This window comes from Pholis gunnellus (genome assembly GCF_910591455.1).
Source record: "Pholis gunnellus genome assembly, chromosome: 13".
Classification (NCBI taxonomy): Eukaryota; Metazoa; Chordata; class Actinopteri; order Perciformes; family Pholidae; genus Pholis; species Pholis gunnellus.
Genome location: NC_136540.1, coordinates 13,521,588 through 13,545,984, shown reverse-complemented (window position 1 = coordinate 13,545,984; position 24,397 = coordinate 13,521,588). Strand labels below are relative to the sequence as shown.

The 24,397-nt window shown below is 40.6% G+C and overlaps 3 protein-coding genes across 3 annotated transcripts; 1 reads left to right on the top strand and 2 right to left on the bottom strand.

The window, feature by feature from the left end:
• Positions 1–3,075: 3,075 nt before the first annotated feature.
• On the top strand, positions 3,076–3,986 carry LOC306705214 (olfactory receptor 1-like; the record flags this gene model as incomplete). The annotated part of the gene is given in 2 exon segments (XM_079171918.1): positions 3,076–3,433; positions 3,436–3,986. Coding segments are annotated over 2 exon segments (909 nt in total).
• A 1,900-nt stretch (positions 3,987–5,886) lies between these two features.
• On the bottom strand, positions 5,887–8,838 carry LOC306705213 (serine/threonine-protein kinase pim-1-like; the record flags this gene model as incomplete). The annotated part of the gene is made up of 8 exons (XM_079171917.1): positions 5,887–5,978; positions 6,086–6,259; positions 6,375–6,555; positions 6,983–7,201; positions 7,323–7,370; positions 7,476–7,570; positions 7,892–7,951; positions 8,754–8,838. The coding sequence occupies 8 exons, from the start codon at positions 8,836–8,838 to the stop codon at positions 5,887–5,889; spliced, it is 954 nt and encodes a 317-aa protein (XP_079028043.1).
• Positions 8,839–20,418: 11,580 nt separating this feature from the next.
• LOC306705211 (serine/threonine-protein kinase pim-1-like) lies at positions 20,419–23,365 on the bottom strand (the record flags this gene model as incomplete). Its single annotated transcript, XM_079171915.1, has 8 exons — positions 20,419–20,510; positions 20,618–20,791; positions 20,907–21,087; positions 21,515–21,733; positions 21,855–21,902; positions 22,004–22,098; positions 22,419–22,478; positions 23,281–23,365. The coding sequence occupies 8 exons, from the start codon at positions 23,363–23,365 to the stop codon at positions 20,419–20,421; spliced, it is 954 nt and encodes a 317-aa protein (XP_079028041.1).
• Between the last annotated feature and the right edge of the window lie 1,032 nt (positions 23,366–24,397).

Here is a 24,397-nt window from a genome sequence, read left to right as displayed (position 1 = left end):
TATTTACATCTTTTATATATATATATATATACACATATGTAGAATTCTGATATAATCAGAATTTTGTATTTTTAAAATCAGTGATAACTTGGTTATTTATTGTTACAATTGTTTTGTTGGTCCTCTGCATCATGATGAGTGCTCTTTCTGAAATGTAATTTAGTATCTTTTACTGACCTGTAATAAAACAAAACTAAGAGTCGATAAGCATGCTTCCGGTTCTGTGAGACTGTACATCAGCATGATGCTTTGAGCTCTAAGCTAACATATTTTTAATTTTTTTTATTGAAAATATAAAAGTTGAAAATAAAAAAGACCTATAAATAAAAGCCCCACTTTATATGAGTGAGGTGTCTGTGTGTGTAGCGTAGACTGGACGACATGTCTCCACTCCCTCCCACTGCACAATAGTGAAGCCAAAACATAGCAGTTCATTTTGAGATTTTCATCTATTACACAGACTTGTGACGGTTATGGAAAGTTAAAGTCCTGTCTCTTGTACAATTCTGCGACTACTTCACCCAGAGATGTAAACTCACAGCTTTCAATCATGACGTCTCAACCGCTTTTATAGCATCAAATACCTAATTTATACCACACTTATTAGAAAAGTGAACACTTGAACATGCATCAGCATGATGAGGAATACCTAAAATGACAGAAACTATCTATGGAAAACAATTATTAGACGTGTATTTGACCTTTTTAGTTTGGCCATGTGCATGTGTGAGGGGGCGGAATGTATGACCTCTACTGCAGCCAGAAACCAAGATCTTTTGGGGTTCTGTCATGTCGTCCATCTTTATATACAGTACTCTGTGGTGTGTACGAGGGGAGAGACCATAGATTGTATATAAGTGGACGTAGTCCTCGTGACGTCACCTATTGGTTTGTGGACTGCTGTTTTGAAGCTTCTGCGTTTTGGCTGTCGCTATCTTGGATTACAGTTGTCGCCATCTTGACTTTTTGCAACCGGTGAATGGAAGTGACCATATTTGGGCTGCGGAGGAGTGACGTAGAGACGCTGTATACGGCTCGGGTAGCGATAACAAGGTAACCCGCCCTAAAGCATACCCCGCTTTATGGTCTATTTTACTCTGAATGGGACAATAATTTACAAAATAAACATCATGCTATTTTGAAGAAGACTTGAAACTAGCAATTGAGATCATAAAACTCATGTTTACAATGTTTTCTGAGGTAAAAAAACAGAGTAGGGTCATTTTCTTATAGTCATATTTAATCAGACTTGTTTTTGCAAACAGAGGAGTCTCCCCCTGCTGGCAAAACGAAGCTCACCAACACCAAAAGGCCCAGAAGACCACAGAAGACATCTGAAGTGGATGATCGCAGAATTGTTTTCATGGTGAAGAAAAACCCCTTCATAACATCTACTGAAGTCCAGAATACTCTGGAGGAGATAGGCATGCCATTGTTAAAGTCTACAATCAAGAGACGCCTTCAAGAATCTAAATACAGAAGGTTTACAACAAGGTGCAAACCACTGGTAACACTGAAGAACAGGAAGGCCTGATTAGACTTTGCCAGAAAACATCTGAAAGGGACTGACCCGTTTTGGAAAAAGATTTTTTGGACAGATGAAACCAAGATTCACTTGGAACCAGAATGATGGGAAGAGAAAAGTGTGGAGAAGGAAAGGAACGGCTCAAGATCCGAAACAAACCACATCATCTGGTTAACATGGTGGAGGCAGTGCTTTGGATGGGCATGTATGGCTGACAATGGAACTGGGTCACTGGTGTTCATTGGTGATGTCACAGCTAATAGAAACAGCAGGATGAGTTCTGAGGTGTTTCGGGCTAAACTATCTGCTCAGATTCAGCCTAATGCTGCAAAACTGACTGGACGACGCTTCACAGTGCAGATGGGTAATGACCCAAAACATACGGTGAAAACATCCCAAGAGCTTCTCAAGGCAAAGGAATGGAATATTCTTCAATGGCCAAGTCAGTCACCTGATCTCAACCCAAGTGAGCAGGCTTTTCACTTACTTGAGATAAAACTAATGGTAGAAAGACCCACAAACAAGCAGCAGCTGAAGGAGGCTGCAGTAAAAGGCCTGGCAAAGCATCTCAAGGGAGGGAACTCACCGTGTTTGGTGATGTCTATGGGTGCCAGTCATTGACTGCAAAGGATTTTCCTCCAAGTATTAAAAATAATGATTATATTCAGTTATTTTAGTTTGTCCAATTACTTTTGAGCCTCTGAAAATGTGGGGGGCTGTGTAAAAATGGCTGTTATACACATTGAATTCAAGCTGAAAGTACACTTCAACCACATATTGAATGCTTCTATTGGAGTCGTGTAAAGAGGTCCAAATACTGATGGCCCTGACCGTATTACACTCTAGAGCAGGGGTGTCAAACATACGGCCCGCGGGCCGGATCCGGCCCACCACGTCATTTTATGTGGCCCGCGAATCCGCCAGCAAAAAAAAAAAATGTAAAAGTCGGACAATTTACAAATATCCGTTGTATCGCGCACGGCGGAGCTCCTCCCCGATCCGCACGCGCCGCGCACACCTCCACCAGCGTATGTGGAAGCAGCAGCAGCAGCAGCAGCCACCCTCCCCGCCGACGAAGAAGGAGCAGCACCCCCCCCCCCCCGCCGTCAACCGGCCCTTTGGGGGCAACCCTGATGCTGATGTGGCCCCAGAGCGACAATGAGTTTGACACCCCTGCTCTAGAGTCTAGATGACTGGTTACACAATTGTGGATTGTATTCATTCAATCGAACATTACAACAGTGGTTATTGCAGACACACCTGGCGGATATCTGCACAATACTGATTGCACTTTTCGAGATGTAACTTGTTAACTGAGTTGACAGCATCAGCCCATAGATGACATAAACTATGAGACGGTTACTCGTTGACTGAACATGTGACACTGCGTGTTTCTACTGTCTCAGAATGAAGGGTTGGGATATAAATATCAGGTCTGTCACAGCACAATTCACTCTCATGCACTCAATGCTGTCTGAGGTTTCATCCTGTGTTGTATATTCTTATTGTCTTGTTTTCTCTTTGTACATCTAGGGAAACATATATTTATAATGACCCCAGAAGAGAGAGCTCTTACCAATTTTAATGCCACATTTGTTCGCCCTGCCAAATTCTATGTCAGTGGGTTTTCCAACGTCCCTCACATTAAGTATTACTATGTCTTCCTGTTTTTTTCCTATATCATCACTGTTCTTGGGAATAGCTTCCTTCTCTCAATTATTTACCTGGATAAGACTCTTCATACTCCAAAATATATGATTGTCTTAAACCTGGCTTTCACAGATTTGTGTGGGAGCACTGCTCTCATCCCAAAAGTCCTCGACACACTTGTGTTTGACAGGAGATACATCGTCTATGAGGCTTGCTTAAGTCATATGTTCTTTATTCTTGTCTTTGTAAGTATTCAGTCATGGCACTTGTCACAATGGCATATGACAGATTTATAGCAATTTGCTTCCCTTTAAGATACCATAGTATTGTGACTAAACCAGTTATTGCTGCAATGCTGCTGTTTGTGTGGGCGTTTTTTTTTTGTCTACTAGCGTTGCTTGTTGGCTCTATTGATCGCCTCTCCTTCTGTAGATCTTTGGTGGTAAAGAGCATTTACTGTGATCACGCACCAGTATATCTTCTGGCCTGTAATGACACGTCTTTAAATAACATATTGGCATATGTCACTTTTGTTGTAGCCCTCTGTATTCCTTTAGTACTGATAGCGTTGACATATGTTTGCATTTCCGTAGCACTGAGCAGGATTGCAACAGGAGCGGAACGGCTCAAAGCATTTCAAACTTGTACTTCTCACCTGATTCTTGTGGCTATTTTCTTCCTACCAATCGTGGGCACCAACGTAGCGGCAGTAACCACCTACATCCATCCTAATGCCAGGATCATAAACTCATCTTTGACACACATCGTACCAGCTTTGCTCAATCCTATTCTTATCCATTTTGTTTGTTGAGTTCTCATTTTTTATTTATTTTTTTTGTAGTTTTTTTAGTAATTCCCTGAACTTATTTTAAAATATAATCATGTTTTGATCATGATTATTGTGTAAAGCTCCTTGTACCTTTGCTTTGAAAGATCTTTTTGAAGGCTTTTTTGCCTTTATTTGACCGTACAGCTGAAACACTTTTAATCAGGCCGAAAATGCTCAATGAAAAGTAAACAACACTCTATGTGTCCTTTATCTACAAATCCTGATTCACTTATAATTAATTTTTTCAAGATCATTGCTGTCAATATTATTTATTCGTATACCATGTGTCTTTCACTATAATGGAGGAAAGAGCTTAAAAGTTCATTTAAAAGTCAAATTTATTTTCATTGTTCAGTGTTAAATATCAGATTATATACTGAATAATTTGGCCCAGCCCAAGCTCTCTAAGAAAACGAGGAAAAACTCCCCAAAATCCTGATTGCAGGAAAATGAGAAGAAACCTCGGGAAAGGCAATTCAGAGAGAGATCCCCTCTCCTCGGACGGCTGGGTGTGCTACAATATCTGCAAAAGCAGGAGTTCCTCACGTTCTCCTTCCTGTCAAAGAGAGAGAGCAGCATTAGTATTTGAAGCACACTTATACATGACATTAAATAATATTAATATAATAATTCCAAATTTGGATGACAAGTTTGGGTTGGTGTGTGTGTGTGTGTGTGTCTGTGTGTAGTGTTAGTTTATTTTAGCCATGGGTGAATTCTGAGCTGCTCCAGGGTAGGACGCTGATTGGGGTCTTTGGTAAAACATCTTCTCAAGAAATCCTGGCAATCTGGAGAGAAAGAAGGAGAAGAAAGGTGAGGGCGATGGCTACAGTGATCCATCAGAATGTCAACAGATATGTTTCTGCTGACATGTTCGTGAGTATGTTTTTCTTACTCATCCTCATCCTCACCGTCTTATTATGTCTGTATATTCTAGCATTACCTTGTCCTGCAGAATGATGAGGAAGGAGTTCATCACGTTCTCCTTCCTGTCAAAGAGGCAGAGCAGGGTTAGAATTTGGATGACAAATTTGGGTTGGTGTGCGTGCGTGTGTGTCTGTGTGTAGTGTGCTGACATGTTCGTGAGTATGTTTTTCTTACTTTTGGACAGCGTCTCGCTGATTCTCACACGGGTTCTCAAGAACTCGGTGGTCTCAAAATCTACATCACTGTAGAGTGTTTCAAATAGGACCACGCCCATTTGCCACACTGTGTTGGGTCCGGCTCTGTATCTACAACGACAAAACCACTCTGGGGGGATGAAAGCAGGAGTACCTAGAATATACAGACATAATAAGATGGTGAGGATGAGGATGAGTATAATAATTCCAATTACTAACAGGATGTTCTTTTGTCGCATAACCTTGTCCTGCAGAATGATGAGGAAGGAGTTCATCACGTTCTCCTTCCTGTCAAAGAGGCAGAGCGATGACAGTGATGCACCAGAATCTCAACTGAAATCAACAGATATGTTTCTGCTGACATGTTCGTGAGTATGTTTGTCTTACTTTTGGACAGCGTCTCGCTGATTCTCACACGGGTTCTCAAGAACTCGGTGGTCTCAAAATCTACATCACTGTAGAGTGTTTCAAATAGGACCACGCCCATTTGCCACACTGTGGTGGGTCCGGCTCTGTATCTCCAACGACAAAATCACTCTGGGGGGATGAAAGTACCTAGAATATACAGACATAATAAGATGGTGAGGATGAGGATGAGTATAATAATTCCAATTACTAACAGGATGTTCTTTTGTCGCATAACCTTGTCCTGCAGAATGATGAGGAAGGAGTTCATCACGTTCTCCTTCCTGTCAAAGAGGCAGAGCAGGGTTAAAATTTGGATGACAAGTTTGGGTTGGTGTCCGTGTGTAGTGTTCGGTTTATTTTAGCCATGGGTGAATTCTCAGCTGCTCCAGGGTAGGACGCTGTTTGGGGTCTTCGGTGAAACATCCTCTCAAGAAATCCTGGCAACCTGGAGAGAAAGAAGGAGAAGAAAGGTGAGGGCGATGGCTACAGTGATCCATCAGAATGTCAACTGATATGTTTCTGCTGACATGTTCATGAGTATGTTTTTCTTACTTTTGGACAGCGTCTCGCTGATTCTCACACGGTTGCTCAAGAACTCGGTGGTCTGAAAATCTGCATCACTGTGGAGTGTTTCAAAGAGGACCACTCCCATCTGCCACACTGTGGTGGGTCCGGCTGTGTATCTATGATGATAAAACCACTCTGGGGGGATGAAAGCAGGAGTACCTAGAATATACAAACATAATAAGACGGTGAGGATGAGGATGAGGAGCTGTGTCTAAATGTAAAAGTTACAGATGGGTAAGTTATTGAAGAGCAGGTGTAAAGCCAGACATCTTACCGTAGAAGACGCGATAACAGGCTCTTCTCTTGACGAAGCAGCTCAGACCAAAGTCAATGAGGCGAACTCGCGGGACGTCCGAGCTCGTCTCAATCAAGATGTTTTCAACCTTAATGTCCCGGTGGAAAATCTTTTGCTTCTCTAGGTCAATTGCTGCATCTATCAGCTGTTTCAGTATGATCTGACAGACAAAAAGAGAGAGATGAGGGATCACAGAGGAGGATGGTTTGACATGTTTTCATGGCTGTGACTCTGAGCTGACTACAAATACAAAACACAAAGTTTCTAAAAGCATCTTTAAGCCATAGAAATTGAAATGCACGAGAGATTTTCAGTAGCTTGGGTAAAAACCTCATCCGTTTATTTTCTCGTCCAAATAACTTTAGTTGACCTGGAGCTTTGTCTACAACCTGTTTGACTGCCTCCACTACTGTTTCTTGATCCATCAGAACAATTGCTTTGGTGAATACAATGTTACCATGATCAACAGAAACAATGATCTAAAGACTAGGAAAATAAACCTTAAATTTAAAAAATAAAACCTTTAGGTATAGCCTCCCAGTTCCTGTAAAAAGTTAAAGACACACAAGGATCCTTCAGCAGCTTACCTTGGCCTCCTGCTCTTGTAAGGAGCCTCCGTTGCCGTTGATGTAGGCGAGTAGGTCCTTGGCGGGGATCGGTCTCTCCATTACCAGGATCAGCTCCTGGTCAAGATCGTACCAGTCCAATAGAGACACGGGTGCTGACGTCCCCACTGATCCACTTGTTTTGTCCGCCAGTTTCAACATGACGGCAACCTCCACAGACAGCTGCTTCCCAGTTTTATTCTGAAACATCACAACAGAGTGGAGGATGAGAGAGAACCATGATTCATCCATAATACATTCAGAAAAAGAGTGCAGTGTTGAATACAGAAGATTTTAACAGCAGCAGGTGTTGCTCTCTCACCACGTGTTTGCAGTAAATTTTGTCCTTGGGAATGTGTTTGATGGCAACCTATGAGATACAAACAAGACTTGTGTTAGCACTCCCTGACCATATTGTGTGTGTGTGTGTGTGTGTGTGTGTGCAAGATTGTGTGTGTGTGTGTGTAACACTTACAGGTATATTATCTGCTTTGCGATAGCCAGCAAACACAGTTCCACATCCTCCTTCACCAAGCTGATCCTGCTGTTTGTATTTGGCCTCAAATTCAGCTGAACAGACCAACACATATTATGATTTTAATACAGTTGTGAGTAACACCAATTATATGCTACCTAAGCACTAATTTGAATCCCTCCTCTGTTATACTTATAAATCCTAATCTTACACTAAAATGAAGTCAAACCTTACATTTAATAATAATAACGTTATTTATATAGCACCTTTAAAAACAGAGTTTACAAAGTGCTTTGACAGACAAAGCAGCAAAAGCGAGGCAATAGTAACAACACTATACTGACCTCTTAAGACATCTACAGACGGTCTGGTGTTCTTCAGGTATGGCCTCCTTTTACTTTTTGTCTTTGGTCCACCATCGGCGGCGGCCTTCCTCTCACTGACTCTCACATCCTTCACAGATGTATTGCAGTGTTCTACAGAGGAGAAAAACACCCAGAGGAACATCAGCTTGACCGTCATAGGCACTAACGTGGACAATAGACATCCTCCATACGAAATGACAAAATGGGCAGATTCAAAAATAGTTTGCCTGCCAAAACCTCAATAAAAATAACATTTCTCACTGTCCTCCAGTGGAATCCATCCAAGCAGGTCATTTTATTTGTCCAGTTTTTGACATATCTGTCTCCAGCCCAATACAATTAAGGTGAATGCAATTTAGTTTGTGGTGCTCACAGCAATGAAACATTTAACAGCAACATCTATTTCCAAAAACAGGCTCCTTGTTACTCTGGATAATCTACAAGCCTCAATGTAATCAGTATCTATTGGACCAATCTTCTACCAAAGAAATAGTCCAAATGAAACTATAGTGTGTTCGATAGATTATCCATCCAGGGCACCTTTTTGGAAAGAGATGTTGCTTTTGAATTTTAAAATGTCAATTGTTGATGCTGTGAGCACCAAAAATGAAATTCCTCTTTCACACCTGAGTGAAATCAAAAATCTCAGACACAGATCTTTTAAAACCTGAGGAAACCTGGGAGAAATTATCCAAACTATCTGCATAAATAGATACCATTAGAGGGAAGGGATAATTTGTTTTCTTTGTAATCTAGGTGAACTGAAGTCTATTTAGATCAATATACCAACACCCCAGTTGATGTACATTTCTGTAAGAGATCTGAGTACATCTTCCACCACTGTCTGAACCCCGTGTTTAGTAAACTGATGATTGGATACACTCCCAACAGCAGATTCACATGATCAGCTTACCTTTCCCAGACTCCACTGAGGAGGATGCCGACTCCTTGCCAAACAGGTTGAGGTCAAGTCTTCCCCTTTTCTCCTTCTTCTTCATTGGTTCTCCCTCCAAAGGTTCTGTGGTGTTCCTCTTCACTCCTCTCGCACTGAAGTATTCCTCAGAGGTGGTTGAGTCGTCACTTTCTGAAAGCCTTGTCCTTTTGAAAAGGGGTTCACTTTCCGGACTGGTCTTTCTTTTAACCCCTCTAGTCGTGTCATCCTCTCCGGAAGCTGAACTTTTTGCTGATATATATGCTAAACTCATGCTGATATAGTTGTGAACTATTTATATATATAGGTATACGCGATAACTTCAGAGCAACGAGTGTGTCGAATCAATGCTTGAACTGAATGAATTTGACAATGTGTGTGTTCTTAATATGTGGTGAATAGAATGTGGAACACAATGAGTTGTTCTGTATCATGAGGTCATGATAGAACCGTCAAATTTCCTTAATATGCAAATTAGTGTTTAGTGCATTATTTGAATTGTGTGTATATTTGTATAGGTGGCACTGAAACAATTCATACAATGCATAAAATACACAAGCATACAATGCTTGATATTGACTCCCTCTCAGTCATCTGGATGATTTTACCTATTGAAATGCCCTTAGGTTGTTTTTATGAACTATTCATATTGATCTAAAGTCAAACATTTTAAGGAATAAATGCAAAACTATTCTTTGCTTTCTGGTTGGCAATGTTGTTCTGTCTGTCAAGCCACCATTTTGGTCCAGACTGAAATATCTCAACAACTGTTGGATGGATTGAACTTTGGTCCTATCTATCCTACTGACTTTAGGTGATCACCTCATTTTTATCTAGCAACGCCATGCGGTTGACATTTGTGGTTTTTGCATGTGACGAAATACACATTCCTGCCAATGTTATAACATAGTTCCACTGATCATGAGATAACAGTAATATGCCCAACACATTATAATGCTGCACTGTGCCAGCAAAAGGCAGGGAAGAACACAGTTAGACAGTGAAAATGGAGAAACATTAACAATGCATTTTTTTAAATAAATAAAAAAAACCATTGCCAAGAGGAACGTGGAAGGCCAGGACATGCTCTACCAGTCCCTCAAGCTAACCAACGGCATCTGGATCTTAGCTGAGCTCCGCATTCAGCCCGGCAACCCAAACTACACGGTAGAGGATTATTACACTATTGGGCCTTCAGCTGTGCTTCATGCTTGTTTGATGAATATCTGTGTCCAGGTGACATCTACAAGGTTTAATGTAGAATTCCAATGCAGCTCAGTTGGTAAGAAAGGGAAAGAAAATAACAAAGAATTTCAAGTTTTTGTTGTTATTTTTATTCATCACAATTAAACCTGGACAAACATTTTTGAGTGATTCGTGGTTGTATTTGGTGAAGTGCCTGCATGTAGTAGATTATAGCTGCGTCTCTGATAGGTAGTGAAACAGGTTTTTAGGTTTTATATACATATATTTAGTGTTTAATGGCTTTTTAATGTAAAGTAGATTGAGTTCACTTGTGCTATATAATGAGAAGAGTTGGAACCAGAATTTATTCCACAAAGGACTACAACAAACATTTATTTATTTAATTTTCGATTTATTTATCAATGCTGTTTTTGATTAATAGGTTGTTAGTCTATAAAACAACAGAAAGTAGTCAAAATTAATATTCATACTTTCCCAAAGTCCACAGTGACGTCTTCCAATGTCTTGTTCTGTCCTGAGTCAGTCAAAAACCCAAATATATTAATTTAAATGTGATGTAATACAGAGATAAACAACCGGTCTTCACATTGAAGAAGGTAGAACCAGAGGATAATTGGCTTTTTTCGCTTGAAAAATGGCTAAAACGATTAATAGATTATCAAAATAGCTGCAGCTTATTTTTCTTACATTCAAACTAATCGATTAATCGACTAATTGTTTGAAGCTTTGAATCCATGTTATGTAAAACTCTATAAACCCTCCTTCAGCTGTCTACTTAATTGTTTCTGCACTACACACACTCACAGTCGATGATCATCCAGAACAGTGATTACTTTTATTGGTTTTAGTATCTACCTAAAGATGCTGCAGTTTACTCTATTGTGTTGATCAAAAATGAGTCCTCTCATAACTTCTTAGACGATATGTTCTTGTTATTATTGGTTCAGCACGTCAGCTAGCTAATCTTTCTTTATTCTGTGTTAACAAAGATTGTCAAATGCTCTCCCTGGAGTAGAAGGCACAGCCTGCTGCAAACTTTGAATTTTGACTTTTTCTCCCATATTTGAATGGTGGTTCAAATTGTGTGATGGCTCTAATGACCCATGGGTTTTCTTGGGAAAGGTTATGATTAAATACAGAATCAAACGTGTATAGAACCGTCATTACTGTTTACCCCCTGTGCGATCCTGCAAAACCTTCAAAAGTACAGGAAGCTGTTTCACGACAGCTTTGACGAGGCTCTTGAATGATCCTATTTCTGAGTAAAAGGGTTCTCCTATCGTTACTCTGTGTTCTCTCTCTGTTTACACAGCTGTCTCTCAAGTGTCGGGCTCCAGAGGTTTCTCAGTACGTCTACCTGACGTACGACTCTGTGCTGAAGACCTGAGCTGCTTCAACACTAAGCAGCTCTGCTTCGTCCTGATGACAAACTGCAGTGTTATATCATGTTCTGCCATTCGCAGCTAACTGCCAAAACAACGGAATCCAAACAGTAGATGATGGGAGACTAAATAGTCTGGGGGTTTCTTCTGAAGTGATCAACAAGGCAAATGTCAGTCAAAAGTATATTGTACTGAAGTTGAGTCTAAACCTGGGGCAAGTCAGGCTGAACCAATCTCACAGGACCAAGCATTCACGCTAACGCAATGCCCAAGCTTATGTTTTAGTACCCTAGTGTCAATATAACCCTCTGATGTTGGCTTTGTGTGTGCTAATAGAACATAGGGTGCATATGCTCTAAGGCCAAGAGTTGCGCTAGTACAGTGTAGTCAAGTGATGGTGTAGTTTATGTAGCTAATACATTTAAATGTTTTGGTATTACCCTACAAAGGAAATAAAGCCTTGCCTCTATCTATTCCACAGAAAAGACGTTTTTGTGTTGGTGACACTATTTTCCTACATGGTAGTGTAGAAATATATTTTGAAATGTGCCTGCATGAGAGTCCACTGTCGATTTTATCCTTTTTCATTTAGGCTGTGGCTTTGCTCCATTTAAAATCTAATCTCCCAACTTCATGTCTCTGTTGTTTTAAGCAGCATCGTCTCGAGCACTCCCACACATTGAAGTATATATCCAAATCATTTGCCAGCAACACAGAATGTATGGCGAGAGCTATCATAACATCCTTGCTGTGTAACCCTGTTGTAAATTATTTGTCATTGTCACAGTACCACATCTTATGTCATTAAACTGCCAAACACATGATGCATTACTGTGTCGAATGTGTGTGTGTGTGTGTGTGTGTGTGTGTGTGTGTGTGTGTGTGTATAAACAAAGCAGAGACGGGTCACATTACAGTGGATGATAAGAAAAGCTAGTGAAAATAGATTAACACCACTAACACAAATCACCAGGGGCCTGTATTACAAAGCAAGATTAGTGGGTCAGCCAAGTAAAATCACTTCATTATTTTAGCTTAAATCAGTTTATACTGTGCTCACAATGAAATGAGCACTAGCTAACTGTGGTTCAGAACCCTGGGGCCAGGTAGTGTGCTGGTATAAAAGTGCTGATTTGCTTTTTGGGTCTCTGGTCAAATGAAGTTGTCATTTAATAGCTACAATTATTTGCAACATTGTTATTGTATTAGTTTGTGTCATTACCTTGCCCCCCTCACTATTATTTTCTAGTTATTATAATTTAAAACGCTATGTGTGACTTTTAAACTCACCTACTTTCACCTAAAGTAGCTGCAGGGCGATACTCATTTTCGCCAATAGGTGGCAGTAGCGGGTTTTGGTATGACTGGCGCTGTAATTCTTGTCTAAGATAAACGAGCTAGACCAGCCTTAAGAATGAACAGTCGAGATCACAGAAGCAGATATTCATCTGAGACTGTCTTGTTGTTTTATTCACAGGTGAGAGAAGTACACAAGTTTGCATGCTTTTGCAGTGCCATGTTTTGATGTTCATGAAGTGTTTAATACTGAAACGTAGGGCGGCTAACTAAGGCTAGCATAATTAGCTAAACGAGGCCATTCGCGCGCTAGCGGTTTAGCGCCATTGTAACATCAGTAACCTGTGCTGATAATTGTATTGTTGCCATGTATTGTTCCCACACACACACAATTAAAGTGCTTTTTTTCAATTTGAGCTGTGTGCCATCTTCATTTAGTATTAACCAGTAACATATACACTGATATGTACACATCTGAAAAACTCTCACAAGTGTTTCTGTTATTATAACATCAACATTATTCAAATAGACCTTGTAGTTAGAGAGATGCAGTCTTTTGAGTATGGGTATGCAATTTTCGAGCAGAGGCCTACAAATAGGGCTAGGGATAAAGAGGCTAAGATAAGCGCGCTGGACCAGAAAGGACAGTCGAGATCGCAGAAGCAGATATTCATCTGAGACTGTCTTGTTGTATTCACAGCACAATAAATTCATCTGGAAAACTGAATCAACATCATCATCATCATTCAGTGTGTAACATTTGCACGAAACCAATGCAAGATAAACTGTTTGTAAAAACTTTCAGAACGTCGATGTAAATTGGCATTACCTATATCGTTGATCCAGCGATCCGAAGACAAATGATGGTGGGACCTGGTTTTAAAAGGGAGCACAGTTTGATGACCACGAGATGACCAGCTTTGTGAAGTCAGGTAGGCCCAACGTCACATACCTTCACTCACCTCATCTGAGGATTAGTAGCTATGCACATATAACCACCTGAACCTGTGTAAAGTTAGTATGCGTTTGTTTGTATGGAGGCGTGGGTTCAAATCTCACTTCTGACTGCCGGTAATTTTAATTCAGTGCCGCTGTTATTCTATAAACTGCGTCTGAACAGCAGATCAACTACTACAGTATACTAATTGATACACAATTTTATGTATATATATTTACAGTATACGATACCTACGTTTTTAAATGTACGTATGTAAACACATGAATGTGTAAATAAACACAGTAATAAATAAATACATGAAAAATACAAATAAACAAATAGAGATACAAGGATCTGACTTTTTCCGTCCCTATACCGATAATGAAACCTAAATAATTTGACCCAGCGGCGACCTAAGGATACCTGCATATTTTCTACATCAGCCTACAGTCCTCTGCTCTACCAACTGAGCTATCGAAAGGGGGCCAGAGACTCACACTTTTTCAGCGTATGTATCGAGGCTGAAACTGATGCCGAACCAAAGTTTGTTTTGCAAACACTCAACAATGCAAAGAGTCAAACATGACAAAAAGTCACCTCCCTTTGTCTCCGTACATGCTTGTTTAAAATTCTTGCAAAGTTACAAAGAAGTTAATTCAATTATTGCCAATCAACTGCACTTGATTACTGATAATAAGGCCCATCTATCGAGTCCGAACAGACAACAACAATAAGTACTTCCTTCGAGCCGGAATTGAACCAGCGACCTAAGGATACCTAAATATTTTCTACTGGGAAACATCAGCCTACAGTCCTCTGCTCTACCAACTGAGCTATCGAAGGGAGCCAGAGACTAACACTTTTTCAGCGTATGTATCGAGGCTGAAACTGATGCCGAACCAAAGTTTGTTTTGCAAACACTCAACAATGCAAAGAGTAAAACATGACAAAAAGCCACCTCCTTTTGTCTACGTACATGCTTGTTTAAAACTCTTGCAAAGTTACAAAGAAGATAATTCAATTATTTCTGATCAACTGCACTTGATTACTGATAATAAGGCCCATCTATCCAGTCTGAACAGACAACAACAATAAGTACTTCCTTCGAGCCAGAATTGAACCAGCGGCCTAAGGATACCTGCATATTTTCTACTGGGAAACATCAGCCTACAGTCCTCCGCTCTACCAACTGAGCTATCGAAGGGAGCCAGAGACGCACACTTTTTCAGCGTATGTATCGAGGCTAAAACTGATGCCGAACCAAAGTTTGTTTTGCAAACACTCAACAATGCAAAGAGTAAAACATGAGAAAAAGCCACCTCCTTTTGTCTACGTACATGCTTGTTTAAAACTTTTGCAAAGTTACAAAGAAGCTAATTCAATTATTGCCGAGCAACTGCACTTGATTACTGATAATAAGGCCCATCTATCGAGTCCGAACAGACAATAACAATAAGTACGTCCTTCGAGCCGGAATTGAACCAGCGACCTAAGGATACCTGCATATTTTCTACTGGGAAACATCAGCCTACAGTCCTCTGCTCTACACTCAACAAACACTCAACAATGCAAAGAGTCAAACATGACAAAAAGCCACCTCCTTTTGTCTCCGTACATGCTTGTTTAAAACTTTTGCAAAGTTACAAAGAAGCTAATTCAATTATTGCCGAGCAACTGCACTTGATTACTGATAATAAGGCCCATCTATCGAGTCCGAACAGACAACAACAATAAGTTCTTCCTTCGAGCCGGAATTGAACCAGCGACCTAAGGATACCTGCATATTTTCTACTGGGAAACATCAGCCTACAGTCCTCCGCTCTACCAACTGAGCTATCGAAGGGAGCCAGAGACTCACACTTTTTCAGCGTATGTATCGAGGCTGAAACTGATGCCGAACCAAAGTTTGTTTTGCAAACACTCAACAATGCAAAGAGTCAAACATGACAAAAAGCCACCTCCTTTTGTCTACGTACATGCTTGTTTAAAACTCTTGCAAAGTTACAAAGAAGATAATTCAATTATTTCTGATCAACTGCACTTGATTACTGATAATAAGGCCCATCTATCCAGTCCGAACAGACAACAACAATAAGTACTTCCTTCGAGCCGGAATTGAACCAGCGACCTAAGGATACCTGCATATTTTCTACTGGGAAACATCAGCCTACAGTCCTCCGCTCTACCAACCGAGCTATCGAAGGGAGCCAGAGGCTAACACTTTTTCAGCGTATGTATCGAGGCTGAAACTGATGCCGAACCAAAATTTGTTTTGCAAACACTCAACAATGCAAAGAGTCAAACATGACAAAAAGCCACCTCCTTTTGTCTCCGTACAAAGTAAGTAAGTCACAAAGAAGATAATTCAATTATTGCCAATCAACTGCACTTGATTACTGATAATAAGGCCCATCTATCCAGTCCGAACAGACAACAACAATAAGTATTTCCTTCGAGCCGGAATTGAACCAGCGACCTAAGGATACCTGCATATTTTCTACTGGGAAACATCAGCCTACAGTCCTCCGCTCTACCAACTGAGCTATCGAAGGGAGCCAGAGACCCACACTTTTTCAGCGTATGTATTGAGGCTGAAACTGATGCCGAACCAAAGCCAGTCTGGTAAAACAATAATGAATGTGGATTTAAAGTTGTTGTGGTCAAGACTAGAAGGGGGGGCTGGTTGGACACCATGTCAAACTCCCCAGAGTGGAAGAGCAAGACCAGGTCTGCACTGATTTATGCAAAGGATCTTCCTGAAAAAGAAACTCATGATCAGTTCGAACAGTGTTGGTTCTTCTATTCATTGCAAACAAAAGCTATGTTTATATTCGGTGTTTGTTACCAAAACAAATTGGAGGACCAATTAGTCCTTCGTTCATTACAGTGTGGAGTTCTCCTGCTAATAAACAAGAGTTCTGAATATGTGTTCTTACCAAAATTCTCAAAACTCAGTTAAAATCTCAATAGAACCTGATTTAAAGCAGGGTTGAAGGTGACAGGCTTCTGTCTCAGAAAGATAAATATATTGGTTCACGATGGTCAGGATGGCTGAGCGGCCCAGGGTGCTGAGTTCAAGGTTCATGCTCCTCTGGAGCCGTAGGTTTGAAATTGACTCCTGACAGTCGATGTTTTTAACTAATGTGGTCATGACGAAACTGTGACGAGTAGTCAGTCACAACCAGTGTGCATTAAGCAATGTGTTTGTGTGGCACCCTGGACATTTTAAAGAATGCTGTGCACATAATGGGGCCTTAGAGGTTACCTTGTACACACACAATGCACAGGGCTCAGGTGGTCAATAGGGGGCCCCTAAAAGATAAATCCAGCCTTGTGTGCAGTTATGAGGGACAGGAGGCAACAAGCACAGAGCAACATCTTTATAGTGGACATATAATTATAGGTGGTAACACTTAAAGACTGGATGAATAAAGAACTGGGAAAACCTGTCTCCTGTCATTTAAGGCACAATAACAGTGCCCTGCAGATTTACATTTTAATGACTCAGCTTTCCATAATAATAAGAACGGAGGTGTTCGGTGTTTGTGGCACAAGCATTTGACAGATCTCAATGGTTGTGCTCCAGCAACTTAATGTACAACTGAACGTGGACAAGCCTTCTTTTTGTCTGAAGTCATCAAACAATGAAACCCATGGCTTTGAAAATGAGTCTCTTCACATCTTTCGATTCTGAGTCGAAACTCATTAAGCACCAATTAAAAGTACAGCTACAAAGACGAAGTTGAACCAGCAACCTAAGCATAACTGCTATTAACAACCTACAGTCCTCTGCTGGATTTAAATGTTGGAAAATACCAATAAGTCAGGAAAGATGTGGAGGCATTGTAAGGTTTAAATGAAGTTTCTAACTGACAACATTAATAAATAGAGAAGTCCTGAGTGCTTTCATGTCAGCTCTGTCACACTGCACTAATTAGCTCGGTTTTCACGGTGATGGTTAGTGCTAAACACAGCACACGTTCCAACAACAATCTGATCCGAATCGGAGAGAAATAAACATCTGCAAGCTAGATTAAAGCTTTCTCTGACGCTTTTGTTCCGGTAAATATTTGCTATTTACTTTACTAATATAATCTCTCTCTCTTTAAGCTAACGTTACTACATTACTTCAGCCTGTGGACCTACAATTGAAGCTAGCTGCACCCTATTTTGATCAGTTCCTTTTTACACAGGTTTTCAGATAGATGGAGCAGGAGAATAAGAGAGAGGGTTAATTTGTGACACTCTGGGGCTCTGCTGACACACTGGGGACACATATTTATGTTTAAAAAACATGAAAAAGTGCCTTTTGCATAAAAGGTAAACTTTAAGACTCTCAGAGGCAGGACTCTCTGGCTGCTCCTAAATCCTGGATCGAGACCACAGTCCAGGGTCTCAGCAGTCAGGGCCTCTCAGCTCTGGAGCTCCCTGCTTGAAGATCTGAGTATTTTAAATCACACTTTTACATTAACCCCATGTTTTAGTGGTTTCCTGCTCTATAGTGTCTTATCCATTTTGTTTGTTGAGTTCTCATTTTTTATTTATTTTTTTTGTAGTTTTTTTAGTAATTCCCTGAACTTATTTTAAAATATAATCATGTTTTGATCATGATTATTGTGTAAAGCTCCTTGTACCTTTGCTTTGAAAGATCTTTTTTAAGGCTTTTTTGCCTTTATTTGACCGTACAGCTGAAACACTTTTAATCAGGCCGAAAATGTTCAATGAAAAGTAAACAACACTCTATGTGTCCTTTATCTACAAATCCTGATTCACTTCTAATTTATTTTTTCAAGATCATTGCTGTCAATATTATTTATTCGTATACCATGTGTCTTTCACTATAATGGAGGAAAGAGCTTAAAAGTTCATTTAGAAGTCAAATTTATTTTCATTGTTCAGTGTTAAATATCAGATTATATACTGAATAATTTGGCCCAGCCCAAGCTCTCTAAGAAAACGAGGAAAAACTCCCCAAATTCCTGATTGCAGGAAAATGAGAAGAAACCTCGGGAAAGGCAATTCAGAGAGAGATCCCCTCTCCTCGGACGGCTGGGTGTGCTACAATATCTGCAAAAGCAGGAGTTCCTCACGTTCTCCTTCCTGTCAAAGAGAGAGAGCAGCATTAGTATTTGAATCACACTTATACATGACATTAAATAATATTAATATAATAATTCCAAATTTGGATGACAAGTTTGGGTTGGTGTGTGTGTGTGTGTGTGTCTGTGTGTAGTGTTAGGTTTTTTTTAGCCGTGGGTGAATTCTGAGCTGCTCCAGGGTAGGACGCTGATTGGGGTCTTTGGTGAAACATCCTCTCAAGAAATCCTGGCAATCTGGAGAGAAAGAAGGAGAAGAAAGGTGAGGGCGATGGCTACAGTGATCCATCAGAATGTCAACAGATATGTTTCTGCTGACATGTTCGTGAGTATGTTTTTCTTACTCATCCTCATCCTCACCATCTTATTATGTCTGTATATTCTAGCATAACCCTGTCCTGCAGAATGACGATGAAGGAGTTCCTCACGTTCTCCTTCCTATCAAAGAGGCAGAGCAGTGTTAGAATTTGGATGACAAATTTGGGTTGGTGTGTGTGCGTGTGTGTCTGTGTGTAGTGTTCTGACATGTTCGTGAGTATGTTTTTCTTACTTTTGGACAGCGTCTCGCTGATTCTCACACGGGTTCTCAAGAACTCGGTGGTCTGAAAATCTACATCACTGTAGAGTGTTTCAAATAGGACCACGCCCATTTGCCACACTGTGTATCTACAACGACAAAACCACTCTGGGGGGATGAAAGCAGGAGTACCTAGAATATACAGACATAATAAGATGGTGAGGATGAGGATGAGTATAATAATTCCAATTACTAACAGGATGTTCTTTTGTAGCATAACCTTGTCCTGCAGAATGATGAGGAAGGAGTTCCTCACGTTCTCCTTCCTGTCAAAGAGGCAGAGCGATGACAGTGATGCACCAGAATGTCAACTGAAATCAACAGATATGTTTCTGCTGACATGTTCGTGAGTATGTTTTTCTTACTTTTGGACAGCGTCTCGCTGATTCTCACACGGGTTCTCAAGAACTCGGTGGTCTCAAAATCTACATCACTGTAGAGTGTTTCAAATAGGACCACGCCCATTTGTCACACTGTGGTGGGTCCGGCTCTGTATCTACAACGACAAAACCACTCTGGGGGGATGAAAGTACCTAGAATATACAGACATAATAAGACGGTGAGGATGAGGATGAGTATAATAATGCCAATTACTAACAGGATGTTCTTTTGTAGCATAACCTTGTCCTGCAGAATGATGAGGAAGGAGTTCATCACGTTCTCCTTCCTGTCAAAGAGGCAGAGCAGGGTTAAAATTTGGATGACAAGTTTGGGTTGGTGTGCGTGCGTGTGTGTCTGTGTGTAGTGTTCTGACATGTTCGTGAGTATGTTTGTCTTACTTTTGGACAGCATCTCGCTGATTCTCACACGGGTTCTCAAGAACTCGGTGGTCTCAAAATCTACATCACTGTAGAGTGTTTCAAATAGGACCACGCCCATCTGTCACACTGTGGTGGGTCCGGCTCTGTATCTCCAATGACAAAACCACTCTGGGGGGATGAAAGTACCTAGAATATACAGACATAATAAGACGGTGAGGATGAGGATGAGTATAATAATTCCAATTACTAACAGGATGTTCTTTTGTCGCATAACCTTGTCCTGCAGAATGATGAGGAAGGAGTTCATCACGTTCTCCTTCCTGTCAAAGAGGCAGAGCAGGGTTAAAATTTGGATGACAAGTTTGGGTTGGTGTCCGTGTGTAGTGTTCGGTTTATTTTAGCCATGGGTGAATTCTCAGCTGCTCCAGGGTAGGACGCTGTTTGGGGTCTTCGGTGAAACATCCTCTCAAGAAATCCTGGCAACCTGGAGAGAAAGAAGGAGAAGAAAGGTGAGGGCGATGGCTACAGTGATCCATCAGAATGTCAACTGATATGTTTCTGCTGACATGTTCGTGAGTATGTTTTTCTTACTTTTGGACAGCGTCTCGCTGATTCTCACACGGTTGCTCAAGAACTCGGTGGTCTGAAAATCGGCATCACTGTGGAGTGTTTCAAAGAGGACCACTCCCAGCTGCCACACTGTGGTGGGTCCGGCTGTGTATCTATGATGATAAAACCACTCTGGGGGGATGAAAGCAGGAGTACCTAGAATATACAGACATAATAAGACGGTGAGGATGAGGATGAGGAGCTGTGTCTAAATGTAAAAGTTACAGATGGGTAAGTTATTGAAGAGCAGGAGTAAAGCCAGACATCTTACCGTAGAAGACGCGATAACAGGCTCTTCTCTTGACGAAGCAGCTCAGACCAAAGTCAATGAGGCGAACTCGCGGGACGTCCGAGCTCGTCTCAATCAAGATGTTTTCAACCTTAATGTCCCGGTGAAAAATCTTTTGCTTCTCTAGGTCAATTGCTGCATCTATCAGCTGTTTCAGTATGATCTGACAGACAAAAAGAGAGAGATGAGGGATCACAGAGGAGGATGGTTTGACATGTTTTCATGGCTGTGACTCTGAGCTGACTACAAATACAAAACACAAAGTTTCTAAAAGCATCTTTAAGCCATAGAAATTGAAATGCACAAGAGATTTTCAGTAGATTGGGTAAAAACCTCATCCGTTTATTTTCCCCTCCAAATAACTTTAGTTGACCTGGAGCTTTGTCTACAACCTGTTTGACTGCCTCCACTACTGTTTCTTGATCCATCAGAACAATTGCTTTGGTGAATACAATGTTACCATGATCAACAGAAACAATGATCTAAAGACTAGGAAAATAAACCTTAAATTTAAAAAATAAAACCTTTAGGTATAGCCTCCCAGTTCCTGTAAAAAGTTAAAGACACACAAGGATCCTTCAGCAGCTTACCTTGGCCTCCTGCTCTTGTAAGGAGCCTCCGTTGCCGTTGATGTAGGCGAGTAGGTCCTTGGCGGGGATCGGTCTCTCCATTACCAGGATCAGCTCCTGGTCAAGATCGTACCAGTCCAATAGAGACACGGGTGCTGACGTCCCCACTGATCCACTTGTTTTGTCCGCCAGTTTCAACATGACGGCAACCTCCACGGACAGCTGCTTCCCAGTTTTATTCTGAAACATCACAACAGAGTGGAGGATGAGAGAGAACCATGATTCATCCATAATACATTCAGAAAAAGAGTGCAGTGTTGAATACAGAAGATTTTAACAGCAGCAGGTGTTGCTCTCTCACCACGTGTTTGCAGTAAATTTTGTCCTTGGGAATGTGTTTGATGGCAACCTATGAGATACAAACAAGACTTGTGTTAGCACTCCCTGACCATATTGTGTGTGTGTGTGTGTGTGTGTGCAAGATTGTGTGTGTGTGTGTGTAACACTTACAGGTATATTATCTGCTTTGCGATAGCCAGCAAACACAGTTCCACATCCTCCTTCACCAAGCTGATCCTGCTGTTTGTATTTGGCCTCAAATTCAGCTGAACAGACCAACACATATTATGTTTTAATACAGTTGTGAGTAACACCAATTATATGCTACCTAAGCACTAATATGAATCCCTCCTCTGTTATACTTATAAATCCTAATCTTACACTAAAATGAAGTCAAACCTTACATTTAATAATAATAACGTTATTTATATAGCACCTTTAAAAACAGAGTTTACAAAGTGCTTTGACAGACAAAGCAGCAAAAGCGAGGCAATAGTAACAACACTATACTGACCTCTTAAGACATCTACAGACGGTCTGGTGTTCTTCGGGTATGGCCTCCTTTTACTTTTTGTCTTTGGTCCACCATCGGCGGCGGCCTTCCTCTCACTGACTCTCACATCCTTCACAGATGTATTGCAGTGTTCTACAGAGGAGAAAAACACCCAGAGGAACATCAGCTTGACCATCATAGGCACTAACGTGGACAATAGACATCCTCCATACGAAATGACAAAATGGGCAGATTCAAAAATAGTTTGCCTGCCAAAACCTCAATAAAAATAACATTTCTCACTGTCCTCCAGTGGAATCCATCCAAGCAGGTCATTTTATTTGTCCAGTTTTTGACATATCTGTCTCCAGCCCAATACAATTAAGGTGAATGCAATTTAGTTTGTGGTGCTCACAGCAATGAAACATTTAACAGCAACATCTATTTCCAAAAACAGGCTCCTTGTTACTCTGGATAATCTACAAGCCTCAATGTAATCAGTATCTATTGGACCAATCTTCTACCAAAGAAATAGTCCAAATGAAACTATAGTGTGTTCGATAGATTATCCATCCAGGGCACCTTTTTGGAAAGAGATGTTGCTTTTGAATTTTAAAATGTCAATTGTTGATGCTGTGAGCACCAACAATGAAATTCCTCTTTCACACCTGAGTGAAATCAAAAATCTCAGACACAGATATTTTAAAACCTGAGGAAACCTGGGAGAAATTATCCAAACTATCTGCATAAATAGATACCATTAGAGGGAAGGGATAATTTGTTTTCTTTGTAATCTAGGTGAACTGAAGTCTATTTAGATCAATATACCAACACCCCAGTTGATGTACATTTCTGTAAGAGATCTGAGTACATCTTCCACCACTGTCTGAACCCCGTGTTTAGTAAACTGATGATTGGATACACTCCCAACAGCAGATTCACATGATCAGCTTACCTTTCCCAGACTCCACTGAGGAGGATGCCGACTCCTTGCCAAACAGGTTGAGGTCAAGTCTTCCCCTTTTCTCCTTCTTCTTCATTGGTTCTCCCTCCAAAGGTTCTGTGGTGTTCCTCTTCACTCCTCTCGCACTGAAGTATTCCTCAGAGGTGGTTGAGTCGTCACTTTCTGAAAGCCTTGTCCTTTTGAAAAGGGGTTCACTTTCCGGACTGGTCTTTCTTTTAACCCCTCTAGTCGTGTCATCCTCTCCGGGAGCTGAACTTTTTGCTGATATATATGCTAAACTCATGCTGATTTAGTTGTGAACTATTTATATATATAGGTATACGCGATAACTTCAGAGCAACGAGTGTGTCGAATCAATGCTTGAACTGAATGAATTTGACAATGTGTGTGTTCTTAATATGTGGTGAACAGAATGTGGAACACAATGAGTTGTTCTGTATCATGAGGTCATGATAGAACCGTCAAATTTCCTTAATATGCAAATTAGTGTTTAGTGCATTATTTGAATTGTGTGTATATTTGTATAGGTGGCACTGAAACAATTCATACAATGCATAAAATACACAAGCATACAATGCTTGATATTGACTCCCTCTCAGTCATCTGGATGATTTTACCTATTGAAATGCCCTTAGGTTGTTTTTATGAACTATTCATATTGATCTAAAGTCAAACATTTTAAGGAATAAATGCAAAACTATTCTTTGCTTTCTGGTTGGCAATGTTGTTCTGTCTGTCAAGCCACCATTTTGGTCCAGACTGAAATATCTCAACAACTGTTGGATGGATTGAACTTTGGTCCTATCTATCCTACTGACTTTAGGTGATCACCTCATTTTTATCTAGCAACGCCATGCGGTTGACATTTGTGGTTTTTGCATGTGAAGAAATACACATTCCTGCCAATGTTATAACATAGTTCCACTGATCATGAGATAACAGTAATATGCCCAACACATTATAATGCTGCACTGTGCCAGCAAAAGGCAGGGAAGAACACAGTTAGAAAGTGAAAATGGAGAAACATTAACAATGCATTTTTTTAAATAAATAAAAAAAACCATTGCCAAGAGAAACGTGGAAGGCCAGGACATGCTCTACCAGTCCC